A 16,004-nucleotide genomic window follows, 5' to 3' on the forward strand; every position below is an offset into this window, starting at 1 on the left:
TCTCCTCCCTGCCTTGGCTGCTCACAGCAGAACATGGTGTCAAAGGCCTAGGATGCAAGGGGGACTGGGGGCAGGAGGCCAGGTAGATGAGGACCCACTGGAATCCAGACTCCCCTGGGCGTGTCTTTGGGGTCTGAAGGTAAAAAATGTGCAACACCCCAACAAACTCAGCTTATAGGGGTAGTAACATTCATGGCTCCAGCCCCAGAGAGAGATGCAGTAGAGGCCAGAGGCCTGCATCATCTGAGATGTGGTAAACACAAGGTGATCCCGCGTCAGGGGCCCCTTGGCCACCCAGGTGTTCTCGGTGAGCACACTGATGGGAAGATGGTGGTCACAGAAGGAAAAACACCATTTGATAGGAAACCTGACACCGTCATACCTATTTTTCAGATGAGAAAATGAGCTCAGAGAAATTAATACCTGTGGACAGCTCACACAGCAGGGTGCCTGCTAACTCTGCACTCGTCTGAAGGTAGAGATCTTGGGTTAACCCAAGCACAAGGTGGCTTTATAACCATATCCTGTTCTTGTTTTGTCTCTGAGATACCAGGCATCCAGTCTCCTGGCTGATGACCACAGTTCCCCCACTCTGACCACGAGCACTAGTTCTGAAGCAATTACTGGCAAAGAGGCTCTGTGGGCTCATTTGCTCTGTGGGCAAATTTCAGCTCCCGTGTCAACCAGGTATCTGGAGGAGAAACTTTCTTTGAAGAAGATGATGGGGCTGTGGTGTGCAAGGTACTGAGGTCTTGCACAGCAGTGGACACACACACAGCTCAGCTCCTGACACTGCAAATCAGTGTTGAACTTCAGGGAAACAGTTCACCTCTAGAGAAGGCTCTAGGTGATAGGCCGTGGCTCAGTCCTTTGCATAAAAGATTCTCATCTACTCTTCCTAAGAACCCAATGGGCAGGTGCTATTCCAGTCTCTTCTGCACAGGAGAGGGGACTGAGTTCAGGGACTGCACTGCTATGGGCCATGAAGCCTGGAGGTGGCAGGCCGGGGACTTGTTCAGACGTGTTTGATCCTAGAGCATAAGTTTTGTACCACAATCTGTGTATCTAGTGGCCAAGAAGGGAGGCTGTGCATGGTGGGGGCTGAACAGAGGCCAAGGGGGTCAAAGCCCGATGCCCCTGCTGGCTCTTGCCCAACATCCTCTTCTGATTCAGCAGCTGACAAGAGCTTGGTTTCCTTTTCTGCCTGCCACCTCAATCCTGAGAACAGCTGGACACTGGTCACGTGCACCCCAGGAGAGGGGCTGTGCACCTTTGTATGCTACCATTTGGACAGAACCAAGTATGGAGGATCTCTGGGGGGTTGCTTAACAAGTTCCTGGCACAACTGCCAGGTCCACCTGTGCAGCTGACTGTGGTACTTTCTTTGTTCCATCACTGCCAGGATGGATGGCAAGCCCCCTCTCAGTCCTGCAATGTGTGTATGTGTGGAGGAGGGGACAGGCAGCAGGGGAGAAGGGCAGGATTTTGATGGGCAGATGGAGATGCGGAGTTCTGAGCCCCTAGTCTAGTTCTGATGCTTATGAGGACAGGACAAGTCACGCAACCTCCCAAGGCCTCAGTTTCCTCACTGAAAAATGGGACTGGAATGTCTTCTCCTAAGCAAGGGGCCTAAATGAGGCTGTGTAAGGACACCAGAGACGGGGAAGGGGCTCCACAATTGCATTCAACAGCACCATGTCCAGGGTCTTTTTCTCTCCGAGGGTTTGGACTTGGTGCTCAATCCCACCTGGACCACTGCTTATCTTGGATCTGCTTATTCTTCCTGGTTTCCTGCCAGGGATACTCATGTAAATCCAGTGATCTAGATCTCCCACCCTTTCTCAGACTCCTGGTGTTTCTGACTGGGTCTTAAGACTCAGAAAGGAAAAGAATGTAAGGAAGAGCTGCCGGACAGGCTTGGGTATATCTCTAGCTAACCCACAAAGAAGTCCCCATGACACAAGCCTTTGGTGACAAGGAGTAGCTCTTCACCCACAGGTGAAGGGCAGGGCCTGCAGGTTCCCATCACAGTCCCAGATCTGCCTTGGAGGCTTCCGGCATCCTGGCCGGCAGTTTCCTTTCCCTGAAACAGTTCCTAATTTCCCAAGAACAAAACCATACATATTTGTCAGCAGGCGGAATACCTTCTGCTTTTGTTCCTACTGGGAAAGGGGAAGGTGAGGAGTTATGAGAAAGGGAGCTGCAGGGGGATCTCTTCTCATGCAGGTTATGGGAGGCAATGAGACACTTTCAAGCCAAAGGTGTCCTCCTGGGCCCCTAGGCTGCTGGTTCTGCTCACCGTACCCACTACGTACTGACTTGACAGGTGATAAAAGCTGAATACTTGCAAAGCTCTCTTCATAAACCTTGTTGGAAAATACCTCCACCAGAAAAATGAGAGGGTCAAAGGGAGAGTGAGCACAAAGTACACCTGCAGCTGATGTTTCTGTCCCTCCAAGGGCTGCCCTGACCATGCCAGCTGCAGTGCTCTCACAGAGCTCAGGAGGGCACAGCCCAGGTCAGGTCAGATGAGTGGAAACTCCCTTGAGCGCTGCAGGTTGCAAGTTGACAGACTTATCTCTATTTTTGCTGCTGTCAGACTGTGGGACCTGGGTTGGGCCTATCTAAAGGATATCTGAGAAAACACATCTACCTAAGATCACTGCAGCTAAATCTGAGATTCCTTTCTTGTGGCATTGTTACTGAGTCTGAAGAGTGTCTCCCAAAGATGAACTGAACTCACTGTTTTATAACTCAAGGAAAAAGCTCCCCCATTACTGAGTCTAAGACAGTCCCTAATCGCTGCTGATTCTGCCCCTCTGCACCTTTCCTCTCCTTCTTGGAGCACTTTCACTGAAGTCTCCCTGACTGTGTGGGCTGCATGTTCTCCCTAACCCCCAGGGTCCAGTGGTCCCCAGGGTCATTCTGTTCCATTAGCACTGGGCCACATTCTGCTTTCATGGGCTGGTGAGCCAGGTGAGTAGGTGGTAAGGTGAGTAGGACTGGGAGCCTGAGGGCTTGGGAACAAAGCTTGTAAAGGTCAGCATGTTGCAGAACCATGGCCAAGGGCAGCATAGCACAGGTTGCTTTTTATATGTTTGGGTTGCTTTTTATGGGCCTAACAGTGTGTCTCTGCTTCAAATTCTCAGGCTGAAGCTTAACCCTCAATAGCTTAGACTAACTATGTTTGGAGATAGGGAAAAATGATTAAGTTAATGAGGCTATAGGGTGGGCTCTAATCCAGTATAAGAGGAGTAGATAGGAGATACAGGGAGGTACCAGGGTGTGTACACAGAAGATAACCATGTGATGGGACAGCAAGAGGGTGGTCATCTTCAAGCCAAGGAGAGAGGAGGTACCATTTCTGCCAGTACTTCCATCTTGGACTTCTAGCTTCCAGAATTATGAGGAAGTTCATTTCTGTGGGTTAAGCTACTCAGTCTGATATGTTGCCTAAGTAGACACATACAATTGTCCAAGCCAAGGAAGATGCCTTAGAGAAGATGCCGAAACCAGGGTACCACTGAGACATTCCCAGGACTCTCTGGCAAGGTTCCACACTGACCATTCCCCAAGTGCTGGCACTCTTCATGTGCATCCTGTCCCACCCTCTGTTCTTTAGCAAAGGCAGCCAATCCGGCTTCCAGTGTCTTACTTTCCTGGTCTTTTGATAAGAAAGTCCAAGGGACAGGCACACAATGAGCATCCAGGGAACGGAGGTGACATCTACTCACTGTTCGGCCACATTTGGATCAAAAGAGTCAGTCTCAGTGGGTGTTTCAGGCAAGGAGAAGCCGGATTCCTGGATCTGGCACAATTCCTCATCTGTGATGATGTCAAACACAGCGTCATCTGGTGGCCTGAAGTCTGAGTTTGTTCCTGGATGGGAGAGGAGAGCAGGACAGAAGAGACACACAAATCATCATACACAGGATAGAGAAGGGTCTGTGGGAAAGTGAGGTGTATAGCTATATAGAACAAGCTGCTGGGACATGCCTTAAATGGTCACTCGAATGATGGCTTTTATATTCAGATATGAGACATTCTAGAAAAGCAAAGGGGCTGCAGATGAGACTGAATGAACAGCCCGAGAGACTTTTAAAATAAAATCAGGGGCTTAGAAAGATTTCAGTTTCTAACTTCTCAAAGGCCATTACTTTGAAGGAAAAACCTATCAAAATGTTTTCAGGAAAGAAACAATAAAGAACACACATTTCTGTGCCACTGAGTCCCTGCTTTGTAAGATACAGGCAGTATGTGCTTGTACCTCTTAGAAGCAGGATTATGACCTGCACAGCACCCCCTCCCTGCCCAGCACCCCTCCCTGCCCAAGCCATTGTGAGTTGTGGCAGACTTTTCCTCAGCTCAAGGAGCTACAGCAAGAATCACACTTCCAATCAGGGGCCTTTTGTTTGACCTTGTAGGCCTTTCAATAGGACGGCCACTATAGGGAAGCTACTGGGTCAGTTTTTCATCCATAAGCACTTGCTAGCATATATTATAGAAAATGTTAGGGCAAATATGAGGTGGAAAAAGATAAGAAAAGAAAAAATTGAGCAGATGGGGGATGCCAGAAGTCAAAATAAGCAACCTCAGAACTTTGGTGTGGTGTCATTCTGTCATTGTTGGAACATCTTCCAGTGCGTTGGGGTGAGGAAAGCCCCTGAGTTGTTTAGTATAATGGTTCACGCAAGCTGCCCTGCTGTGCTTTAGAAGGAACAGTTTCCCTCTTATCTCAAGTTTGTATAATAGAGGATTCTAAGCATGGATTGGAAAAAGGAACCCACAGATTGGCTTTTTCCTTAGATCTAACTACATTCCTGAATCTGTACTCTGAGACTGGAATAAGGACGATAAAATAGGCCACAAGGATCCAAAATGATGTCCATTGAGAGAAATCAGAGACCTAAGTAAATAGGAAGCTATACCATGTTCATGGATTGGAAAAGTCAATTTCATTAAGATGTCAGTTCTTTCCAAACTCATCTGTAAATTCAAAGCAATCCTAATTAAAACCTCATCAGAATTTTCTTGTAAAAATTAACAAACTCATTCTAGAATTTATATGGAAAAGCAATAATTCTATAATAGCCAATACTTTGATAAAGAACAAAATTGGAACTCACCCATTCCTCTCTTTAAGATACCATATAAAACTATGGCAACCATAACAATAACGGTACTGGTGAAAGAATAGACACACAGATAAATGGAATGGAACAGAAAGTCCAGATACAGATCTACATATATAAGGTCAACTGACTTTTAACAAAGTTGCAAAAGTAATTCTGGGTAAAAAGAATAAATTTTCAACCAATGTTGTTGGAACCACTGGACAACTAAACCAAACCAAACCAAACCAAAACAAGTGAATCTCTACTTATACTTTGCAACATACACAAAAATTAACTCTAAACAGGTCACTGGCCTACATATATAACCTAAAACTATAAAGCTTCCAGGAGAAAACAGGAGACTTTGAATTGGGATTAAGCAAAGCCAGCTATGACACCAAAAGAAAAGAAAAAAACAAGTTATAGATTAGGAGAAAATATTTGTAAAAATTTCTGATAAAGAAATCTTATCCAGAATATGTAGAGGACTTTCAAAATTCAATATTTAAAAAAATGAGCAAACGATTTGAAGAAGATACTAAAGCTGTGCAAAGTACTTACAACTCGCATCCCTGAGCAGTTCTCTGTACCTAATAAATAATAAGGCCTGACAATTTCCTTGATGATCCACTTAAACAAAAGAGAAACAGCATTTCTAAAATCTGGCTGGCCAGCACCTAGGTCAAGGAGGAGTTCACAGGGATCAAATGCAAACAGCAGTGATGGCAGAGCAGAGATGACCTCCACTTCTGCCCTTACCATATCAGCTCTACCTCACTGGGCTTTACTTCCAAATTTTGGTGTCCACAGAACAGCCTGGCCTGGTCTCTTAGGGTGTGCTGGATGTAGAAACAGAAGAAACCAATCCTCACTTCCTTTTACTGCTTAAGTGGAGGACACAAAGGAGAATACATCCTCCTTGGTCATTAAGAGAGAGTATGAAGGATATGGGCTGTCCCAGGTACAAATCATGGTCTTCGGTTACAAAGGGAGGGAGGATGGATACCAGGGCTAAGGCTCTGGAGGACAGAATTTTCCAAAATGTGGAATGTATTCCACTGGTGGTACTATGTACCTAGGTCTCAAGTTAAGTCACCCTGGATCATATTAGGAAAAGGGTATTCTCTTTTTAATCTCAATTATATCAACAAGAAAGTCTTAAGACTGGTGGGGCATATTTTTAGCGCCTCTTTGACATCTAAGTTTGGAAGACATTGAACTGAGCTTGCTAATGCTAATTAACCACAATGGGGAAGGGGTGACACCTAGAATGTAGCAGGCAAGAGCTGACCTTGGTTTCCTATGGCCTGGGACCCAGCTGGGGTTGGTGACAACATGGGACTGAGCTCTCCCTGGCTAGTGCCTGAGCTGGTGCTATCAGGAGAGCCAGGGCCTTCACTGAACTTCCGGAAACAGGCTCGGCAGCAGCGTTCCTTCTTGCCACTGTGCTTGATCAGGACATAGTTGTTGCAGCAGTAGTAACAGAAGATGCGGCCACATATCCTGGGAATGAAACAGGGTGGAGCTGTGAGGATGAGGCCCTGTGGGTCTTCGCAATCTGCTCAGCTCCAGACTGGGCTCTGTGTTGGGCTTTGGAGCCACATGGCTCTCTAGACCTGGCTATGCCCTTGGTGTAGAGGGCGAATGTAAGCCTACTGCATAAGACTCCAATAAAGGCATCCTGGCAAGTTCGGTGGGGAGAATGGTTTACTCCCGTAAGTCTTAGGAGGCAGGAGAGAGTGTGGCTAAACCCTCTTTTCCTGATACTACGCTGTAGGAGTGCATTCCACAACTCAGGAGCTAATGCTCTAAGAGACCAGATGCTCACAGGCCTGTGATGACCACTCCATCTGCCCCAGCTCCAACCTGTCCTTCATCTTCACCCACCTTTTCTAGGCCCTTGGAGGTCTGTGCACCTCTGGCACTGCCCAATTCCCCTTCAGAAGCCTCAGGACCAGCTCTTGCTGGTCCTCTTGGCTCCCTGTGGGAGCAGCCAAAGGGTTGCTGGTCTCTGATGGGCCACATCGCCGGGGGTCCCCTTAATCCTGTCCACACCTGTATGCAAGTCTTTCCTGAGTGTCTTCCTAGGACCCCAACTAATACACCCTCCTCATCTACTTCCCCAAGTCAATAAGAAACCTGCTCTTCCTAGACAGTTGGCCATGGTACCCACACTTGTCCCAGATTCCCTGTTCAGGGCCACTGGCTGTGGTTCTGGGCCTACAGAACAGGGTTTCCGTGGTGGCCTGAGAACACTGCTGACCTGCAGTGGTGCCGCCGCACCATCCAGCTGAACTCCCGCTTGCAGTCGTGGCAGTGGTTTGCCTCCGTGTCCCCAAGCCACCTCTCCTCAGCACTGAGCTTCTGCTGGAATTCCAGGGCATCTGACTTCTGCCACAGAGCATCCTTGTCCCTGGGACAAAATCACATTAGAAGAAAGAATCCATGAGAATAAGAGAATTATCCTTGCTTCATTTCAGAAGACTGATGTCAAATTTCCCAAGACCTAGGAGGAAAATGCACTCTCACCTTATAAATGCCCTCTGTTCCCATGCTAGGTCTCCTCTGTCAACCCAAACATGCAGGTTCTTTACTGACACCAAGTATGTGGGAGCAAACAGGAGGCATGTCAACTGCAAGGAACAGCCAGAACTGACATGGGTCACGTGCCACTGGGCTATCTAAACAACACTGCAGATGACCCCTGTGGTTCACACTAAAACATGCTGTGCACGTGGACAGTAAATATGTAAATCTGTGCAGTAAGCCCAGGAAGAACGTACTTCCTGGATGAATCTTAATGTGCTCAAAGCCCTTCATGTTATGGTTTGTTCAAATAACTACTAATCACTGGTGAAGTTCAAAATCCCCAGCTTAAAAATCTGATCAGATGCTAACTTCCTTTGATGGTATGGTCACTGTTGGAGGTCACATGGGAAGAGTGAGGCTTTTCAGAAAGGTCTGCCTGATGCACCAGGGGATGTATGCAGAGATGTCCTCATGTCTGCTGGTGGTCATTTTCAGGGCTTCTAGTTCCTGAAGTGGTAAGTTTGGCTTTTTCGCATTTGGAACCCCAGCCAGCATCCTGAGGACTGATGTGGTCTCAGAATTGCTGACATAATAATAGAGCCACTTGGGTCCAAAAAAAATTGGCTCCATCACCAGCCAGGAACCCCAAATCAACCACAGACCTCTTTCCTTAAGTAAAAAAAAACCTTAATATGGAAATGACTGACCTATTCCAGGACACTTGTTATTGTCAGAAGGCAAGAAGACTTGTTCTCTGGACTAGCCCTGTTCTCCCTACTGTTTCACAACATCTGATCTTTCTGTTCCCGGAAGTCTGGGCACCCATATCCTGGACTATGCGAATGCTATCAGGAATGCCACTGAGCTTTTCTGTTACAGCCCTCATGACAATGGCTGAGCTAGGAGGGCACAAATGCCAAGTTTTAAGTCTGCAACGTGCAGGCAGTTTGCCAACTTGCAAATGAGTTGCAATTTGACTATCATTATTTTATAATCTCGAAGGAATGAGGAGATGTAGGCACAGTATACCCTGACGCTGGGGGAAGTGGGACAGTAAAGAAGGAGAAAAGAGCTCATCAGAAAGGGGAAGAGAATAGGGAATCCTATCAATTATTAAACATCATTTATTGTCACTCTTGTGGCTGGGTACACAAGAGTGGGAGAATAATCATATACCAATATGGAAACCAGATGGCTCTAGTGGGAACAGTGAGATCCAGCCTCCTAAGGCTGCCAGGGCCCAAGCAGACCCGGTAGGCACATGAGTGCTTAATAACAGGAGGTGTGCAAAAAACATGGAAGTGTTCTTTGCAGTTGAATGTCTTAAGGAAAACCAAGGGCTGGAGAAAGTCCCCAGCTGTGTGTTTGGGCTGATCCTCACCTGAGCAGCTCTATCAGCCGTTCCTCGAGGTACTTCTTGGTTCTGTTCAGGTCATCCAGGTCTGCGAGCATCTTCTGGTCATTTCTCTCCCGATCTTTCGCCTCCTGGCAGAGTTTGTTGTAATACTCTTGGATTTTTATTGTGGCCTTTTCAAGTTCCTTCTGGGTCCTTGTGGAGGGACAGTGGTAAGTTTTCTTGATTAGCCACAACTTTCTACTTTCTGGTGCCTCTGGGCTCCCCCTGGCCTCTAATGAGGAGTCCTGCTGCCCTTTCAGCCTTTCCCTCTACACAGCAGGGAACCCTTGGTGTCTGCTCATAGGTTGTGCATTACTCCAGAAACAGACTCTTCTTATCCCCCTTTCCAATACAAAAATGAAATTCTGGGAAGGTAAGGTAATCTTAAGTTGCTAGGAACAACTCAAGTGACCTGAACTCTGCACCCCTTGGGTCTCGGACAGGGACTAAGGCTGGAGAGGGGCCTGAGGGGCAAGGCTCTTGGGGTGATGATGAGAGAGGAGCAGGAAAAACAGGAGTCGGGACAGAAAGGAGAGGCACAGTTTCCTGGAGATAGCTACAGAGGGGACCCTAGCTCTCAGGTATCTTTGGTACTCTACACATGGGACATGGCCCTGAGCCCACAGCAGGACTACCCCTGAGAACACTCCAAGGCCCAGTGAACTCTGTTCTGAGTACTCTGGAGTCTCTCAGTGTACGACAGAGGGTGCTGGCTGAACCAGGGTGTCTTCCCAAATTGGCCCATTGGCTACTCCCTATGGTGGTGGTTTCCAAGCTTCCTCTATAAACTTCCAGGCCCCACAAGACCTTCGTAAGAACACACTTAAACAGAGGGCCTTGTAGAGAAACTGGTTAGTACCTAACCCTAACCTCATGTCCAGTGTAAAATTGTTAGAGTTGTTTATTAGACACTGCCCACCAAAATGAGCTCATGGGTACACAAGCACAACATAAACCAAACAATATCCAATCCTGGGCAGATGGAATGTGCAACTTTGAGTAGTTGAAACAAATGCTCTTAGATCTTACAAATAACCACTGTTAACAGCATTTTCAAAAGTACCACCAATTCAAGAGGTTCTCTCTATTATTTTTTTTTCTTAAGATTGATTAATTATTTTCTTTTCTATTTTTAAAGTTAAAAATTGGAAACAAATAAAATGTAAGAGCAAATGAAGTTTATTTTTTGACAACTGCAATGAAACTTTATGTCAATAATGCTTTACAGGCATATGCCTGTAATCCCAGCAGCTCGGGAGGCTGAGGCAAGAGGATCAAGAGTTCAAAGCCAGCCTCAGTAAAATCCAGGTGCTAAGCATACAAAATAGGGCTAGGGACGAGACTCCGTGGTTGAGTGCCCCTGAGTTCAATCGGAAGGAAGGAAGGAAGGAAGGAAGGAAGGAAGAAAGGAAGGAATGACGGAAGGACGGACAGACAGACTAGCACAAAAGATGGAAAAAGTTTAAAAGTTGAGGTTTTTTTAAATATTTAAATCATCAGAAGAACATGACCTGTCTAAGGGTAGCCAGGGTCCTACAGGATCCAAACACTGGAAAAAGCAGATTAGAAGAAATGCATATTCCAGCTACTGAACATCAAACACTGTGGCTCTCTCACTGAGCCTGGACCTAGTCTAGAAGGCAAGTGGTGACAGAAGGTCAGCAATGGCTAAAAAGGGAGGGACAAAGCCTCAGGACAACTGGGTACGCCTGTCTTTGCTGGTGACAATCCAGTTCCAAAAAGCCCTGCCCTGTGTCAACAAGAAGACAGCTGATCCTGGTCCTTGGTACATTTGATCTCTTCATGGAGAAAATGGGTAAAAGAATACCTTCTTCGTAGAATGGATAGGGGGATTAAATAGCTAATTATGGGTTGAGTATTCCTAATCCAAAATGTTCTGAAATCCACTAAGATTTCTGGTCCCAAGCATTTTGGATAAAGTATATTCAACTTGAACAAGCAAAGTAGTTAAAGTGGTGCCTGCAACATTTTAAGCATTATTTAAATGTCGACTATCATTATCCCTATTATTATTATGTCATAACTTTTAGCTCAGCTTAGTTTTCCCCAAGCATGTGGCTAGAGTATGTCCTCCTTGTGGGCTGCAGCAAGCAGGAGCTAACTTCTCTGTGGCATACTTCTGGAACCTGCATTTTCGGAGTTTGTGGATTTCCTTGCAAAAGGATTTCCTCATTCTAGTATGAGTGGCTGAGTCTCTTAATGACTGCGCCAAACGCCCCCTTCCCTGATAACCACCAGATGCTGTGGGTGGACCGAGTGACTCACCTTTCCAGGTTCTCCCGCAGGGCAGCCCCCTCCTTGTCCTTCTTCAGCATGGCAGCCTGGCACTCTGAAAGACGGTTGCTGGTGCAGCTCAGCTTCTGTCCCATGTCTGCTTGGGAGGCCTGGAATGGGACATCAGGGAGAAGACACTCAGCATGCACAAACCCACCAGAGGTGCCACAGACCATCTAACCACCCCAGCTGGCAGGGTCCCTTGTAAAGGGAAAGGTTTTTTTATTGTTTTTTAAGTTCAAGAGGTCAAGACCCTCACTGCATATTTGTTTGACGCACTCCTCAGCACCAACTGCAACTGGTCATAGTGGTTGAAGGGGTGACAGAATCTCAAGAGTGATGCTAGAGGTTGAGTAGCAGGGAGCAGGATTCACTTGTGGCACCAATGCCACCCCTGTGCTGGCTCAGTTTATAATCAGTGGCTAGAGAACGTGACAGAGATGGCCAAGGTGGACAACTTCCCTCCTTCACTTGGCAGCTCAGCCAGAAACCTGCCCAGGGAGTAGGGACACAAACTCAGGTGTTCACGAACTGATGACAGGGTGTCTGAACTGATGGAGACTTCAGCTTGGGAACGGGAAGGCTTACGAGGAGCCCTCTTAAATGGTCCAGTGAACCCAAACCAGATCTTTCCCTGCCAGGTCCACAGGGGGCCACAGCCCACCTTCAGCTTGCCCACAGCCTCCTCGGCAGCCTGCAGCTGCCGACCTCGTTCCTCAAGCTGGGCCCTGAGGCCTTTGCACTCCTCGATGGAACTCTGGAAAGGATGAGAAAGAGATCATGAGAGATGGGCCCATGCTGCGACACCTTCAGCCTTATCACCCAAGAATAAACCAGCCACGGCTCATTTCCCATACTGTCTTCTCAATAAGCTTTAGGCTCTACTGGTTGCAAAAGACTTTCAGACTTACTAAGGAGAGAGACTTAGCTTGGTCTTCAAACTTAGAATTTAATTTCTGTGAAGGGAAAATGTGGCCTGTGAGTCTCATCTGGAGCTTCATGGGGCAGAGTGCACTAGGGTGGGAGGCACTTCTGGGAGGTGCGTGGAGCTGCCTAAGAATGGAGGGTGAGGAGTGGCCCGAGAGTGCAGAGGCCTTGAGGCAGACAGACTAGTGATAAGCTCCCTGGCCATTACCATGTTCTCACTTACTTTGTTTTCTTCGAGCAGCCTCAGGCACGTGGTAACTGCTGACCTCACAAACTTGTCTGTCCCAAGGACCTTGTGAAAAACGGAGTCAGCTCCCTATACTGCATCTATGGGTAGAGCATCTGAAGGAGCTGGGACCCAGAGCCAGGACCTGAGCCAGGACCTGGCTCTCTATAGGGGTTTCCAGGGGCCAAGGCAGGGCTTGGAAACTAACATGCCCAATGGGGCTGGCACATATGAGTGCAAGAGGAAACCAGAGGATGCGTGCTGCTTTGAAGCGGGTAGCCACTGTCAAGCGCCTGCTGTCTGTTGCCATGTAGGAAAGCAGATGAAGGCTTTTAGATCTTGAGATTTCAAAAGAAGCCACAAAACTGAATTTGTAAACATCCTGCTCTTTAAATGTTGGCTACTCATTTAAAAACGTCTGTGTGGTCTAATCTCATCTGCCATGGCCTTGAGTTTAGACATGTAGGCTAAGGCATCACTCCCCAGTATTCTGTCCCTAACAAGTTCCTATAGAGAAGATGCTCCTGGAGCTATGACAGCAGGAGGGGACTGCTCCTGTTGGCCTGTACCTCAAGTATATTCTGTGGCCTTCACCTGACTCTTGGCTGCAGGGACAGCCTCTCATGGACCCCAGATGGTGGAAGCTAGGATTACCTTCAGTCTGCTCTGATAGTCCATGATCTCAGTGCTCAACTGGAACTTGAGAGTGTCATGCTCCTGCTGTGCAGTCTCCCGAAGGCTCTGGGCCTGCTGCTCGGCCTGGGCCAGCTGGGCCTGCAGGCCAGGCAGGGAGCTGGCTGCCTCCTCGGCTGCCTTCAGCTTCTCCTGCAAGTTCTCCTTCTCCTGCTGCAGCCCGGCCACTTGGCGCTCCAGGACCTCTCGCTCCCTCGAAGCTGCCTCTTTGGAATCCTGGAGCTCCTGGGCAGCACAGGCCAGTGCTCCCTCCACCCGCTCCTTCTCTGCAGTCAGTGCGCAGACCTGGATGCCCAGCTCGGCCGTGTCGGTGTTAGCCCGGTGCAGTTGCTCTTGCAGTTCAGCGTGCTCCAGCTGGGCTTCCTCAGAGCTGCATTTTGCTTGGGTCAGTGCCTCCCGCAGGGCCTGCAGCTCCTGCTCTCTCTTATGGGCTTCATCAGCCTTCTCTTCCTGCAGTGTCCCTTCCCGCTCTGAGCACTGCAGCAGCTCTTGGACGTGGGTCCTGTTGAGGGCTTCATTCTGCTCTTTTAGCTGCTGCACCAGGGTCTTGTGCTCCCTCAGAACTGCCTCAGTCACACACAACTGGCTCTGCACCTTGTCCTGGTCATCTAGGGCTGCTTGGAGCTTGGCCTGGAGCTCTACCACCTTAGCCTGCAGCCGCTGGGCCTCCCCCTGATGAATTTCCAGCTGCGCTTGAGATATGGCCAGCTGGACTGTGTCATCTTGAGGTGAGCCGAGCCCTTGCTGGCCTTCTTTTGTGGTGAGGGTCTCAATCAGCTGGGTCTGCTGGTGGCACTGGCTCTCTAGAGCTCTGAGCTCCTGGCTCTGGGCCTCTGCCAACTGCCGGCACTGTTCTGCCTCCTTCCGTAGCTGCTGGCACTCACTCTCCTTACTCTGCAGGGCAGCCTCCTTCTCGGCAACCTGGGCCTTCATGGTCTCCTTGGCCTTCCTTACAGCCAGGAGACTGGCCTCCATCTGGTCACCCAGCTGCCGGATGCTGGCCTGCTCAGACTCCAGAGAGGCCAGGGAGCCCTGGATGGCCGCCTCCCGCTGCTGCAGGGCCTGGTAATCGGCCTGCAGGGCCTGCAGCTTGCCCTCCAGGAGCTGATTGCGCTCAACCATGTTCTGCAACTCTTTCTGCAGCTCCCTGTTGGCCTGCTGGAGCTCCTCCGAGGAGGTGCCCTGCTGCCCCTCAGTGCTGTCCATCTGTCCCTTCAGCAGGCACTGCTGCCCCTCCTCGGGCTTCTCAGAGGGCTGTTGCAAGGTGTTGTGCAGGGGGCCCAGGGATTCACTCCTCTCACTGGTCGCAGGCTGCTCTGCGCTTGGCTGCTCAGCAAGCCGCTCCAACGTGCCCACCTTCTGGTTGAGGTGGTCCTTGTCCTGGATGAGCTGCTTCTTCTGCTCCTCCAGGTCGCTCACATGCTGATTCACCTGGGCCAGCTGGGTCTCCAGGAGCTGTAGCTGCCAGGTCTGCGACCTAGCCTCCTGCTCCAGCAGCTCCTTCTCTTCCCGCCGCAGCTGTTCTTCCTGTCTTACCCCTGCCAGCTCCTCCTTCAGGGAGCTCAAGTGGGCCAGTGACTCTTGCAGCTGTTGCTGGAGCAGGGCTACCTCCTGCCCCTTCCCAGACAGCTCTTCCTGGAGTGGGGCGATCTCCTTCACTTGGCGCTCCAGGCCAGCCACAGCCTCCTCCTTCAGTTGAAGCTCCTTGGCCAGCTGCTCCAGCTGGGCACTCTGCTGCCGGTTGAGCTCCTGGACCTTGGTGCTCTCCCTTTCTAGGGCCTGAAGCTTTTCCCCCAGCTCCTTGATCTTCAGGGTCGAGTCAGTGGGCATGTGTTCTTGCTGCCACTCCGTGTCCAGTGCTGGATCTGCGTTCTGCTCAGCCCTGGCCAGCCAGTTTGAGAGTCTGGTTAGAAGCTGATCCTTCTTGCCCAGGGAATCCCGTGCAGCCTCGAGCTCCCGTGCCAGGGGCTGCAGCATGGCCTCTAGCTGCTGCAGAGTTGAGTGGCCATCTTCCTTCATGGCCACACCCAGCTCCAGGGCCTGTAGGCACATCTGCAACTCCTTCACAGTGTTCTGGGTAGCCTGGGTGACCTCGCACTGCTTCTGGAGCTCGGTTACCAGGCCCATGAGGCGGATGTTGTCCTCTGCCGCAGTGTGTCCCCTCTCCTTCTCCACCTGTAGCTGCTCCCCCTGCGTGCTAACCGCTGCCCTTAGCTCTTGGTTCTCCCTGTCCAGTTGGTGCACACGATCCTGCAGTTGCTTCTCCCGCATCTCCAGCTGGTCCAGCTCTAGCCGCATCTCATCAAAGCCCTCCAAGGCCTCGTTGTTTAGGGGACTACTCAGGTCAAAGCTGGAGGCCATCTCCTGAGCCTGGGTGGTGGGGGAACACAAAAGACAAGTGGTTTTAGGGTAAAGCTACCTGCAGAAGCTTTAGAGTTTAATGAGAGCAGAAGTAAAAATAACTGATTTACGATGAGTCAACAAGCTATTCAAAGGACCAGAACACTTTTGCTCAAAGCTTATGCCACAAGGAGATCAGCGTATATTCCAAAGCCATGAGGCCAGGTGTGTGAGCTCCCCTGACATGCCACATGCATTTCCTGTCTGGCCTCTTCAACAGAGTTAACTGAATGGATGCTGGCTCTTAGACAATCTAAACTCAGTTATATTTAAATTGTTGCTTGCCCATTGTACCACACCCACCTCCAGTGCTAGTCTGTTTCTTTCAAGATCCATTAAAATCTTTAAACTTAAAAAAGGCCTAAATGTATTTAATTGTAAAAATCTGAACTCCAGGAAGTAGTAAATATAACTTTAGAGGTTA

At 49.2% G+C, this 16,004-nt stretch overlaps 1 protein-coding gene across 6 annotated transcripts in view; it reads right to left on the reverse strand.

The window, feature by feature from the left end:
• Fyco1 (FYVE and coiled-coil domain autophagy adaptor 1) overlaps nt 1–16,004 on the reverse strand; it is a 75,924-nt gene that overhangs the window by 34,933 nt on the left and 24,987 nt on the right. For all 6 annotated transcript variants that reach the window (XM_076844638.2, XM_076844654.2, XM_076844632.2 and 3 more), the window contains 7 exons: nt 13,142–15,550; nt 11,999–12,091; nt 11,326–11,444; nt 9,025–9,192; nt 7,378–7,527; nt 6,406–6,617; nt 3,735–3,879 (listed from right to left, as the gene is read on the reverse strand). In XM_076844638.2, the coding sequence (XP_076700753.2) occupies nt 3,735–3,879; nt 6,406–6,617; nt 7,378–7,527; nt 9,025–9,192; nt 11,326–11,444; nt 11,999–12,091; nt 13,142–15,550 (3,296 nt within the window). The remainder of the gene's footprint in view (nt 1–3,734; nt 3,880–6,405; nt 6,618–7,377; nt 7,528–9,024; nt 9,193–11,325; nt 11,445–11,998; nt 12,092–13,141; nt 15,551–16,004) is intronic.

The sequence above is a fragment of the Callospermophilus lateralis genome, chromosome 1, assembly GCF_048772815.1.
Source record: "Callospermophilus lateralis isolate mCalLat2 chromosome 1, mCalLat2.hap1, whole genome shotgun sequence".
Taxonomy (NCBI): domain Eukaryota; kingdom Metazoa; phylum Chordata; class Mammalia; order Rodentia; family Sciuridae; genus Callospermophilus; species Callospermophilus lateralis.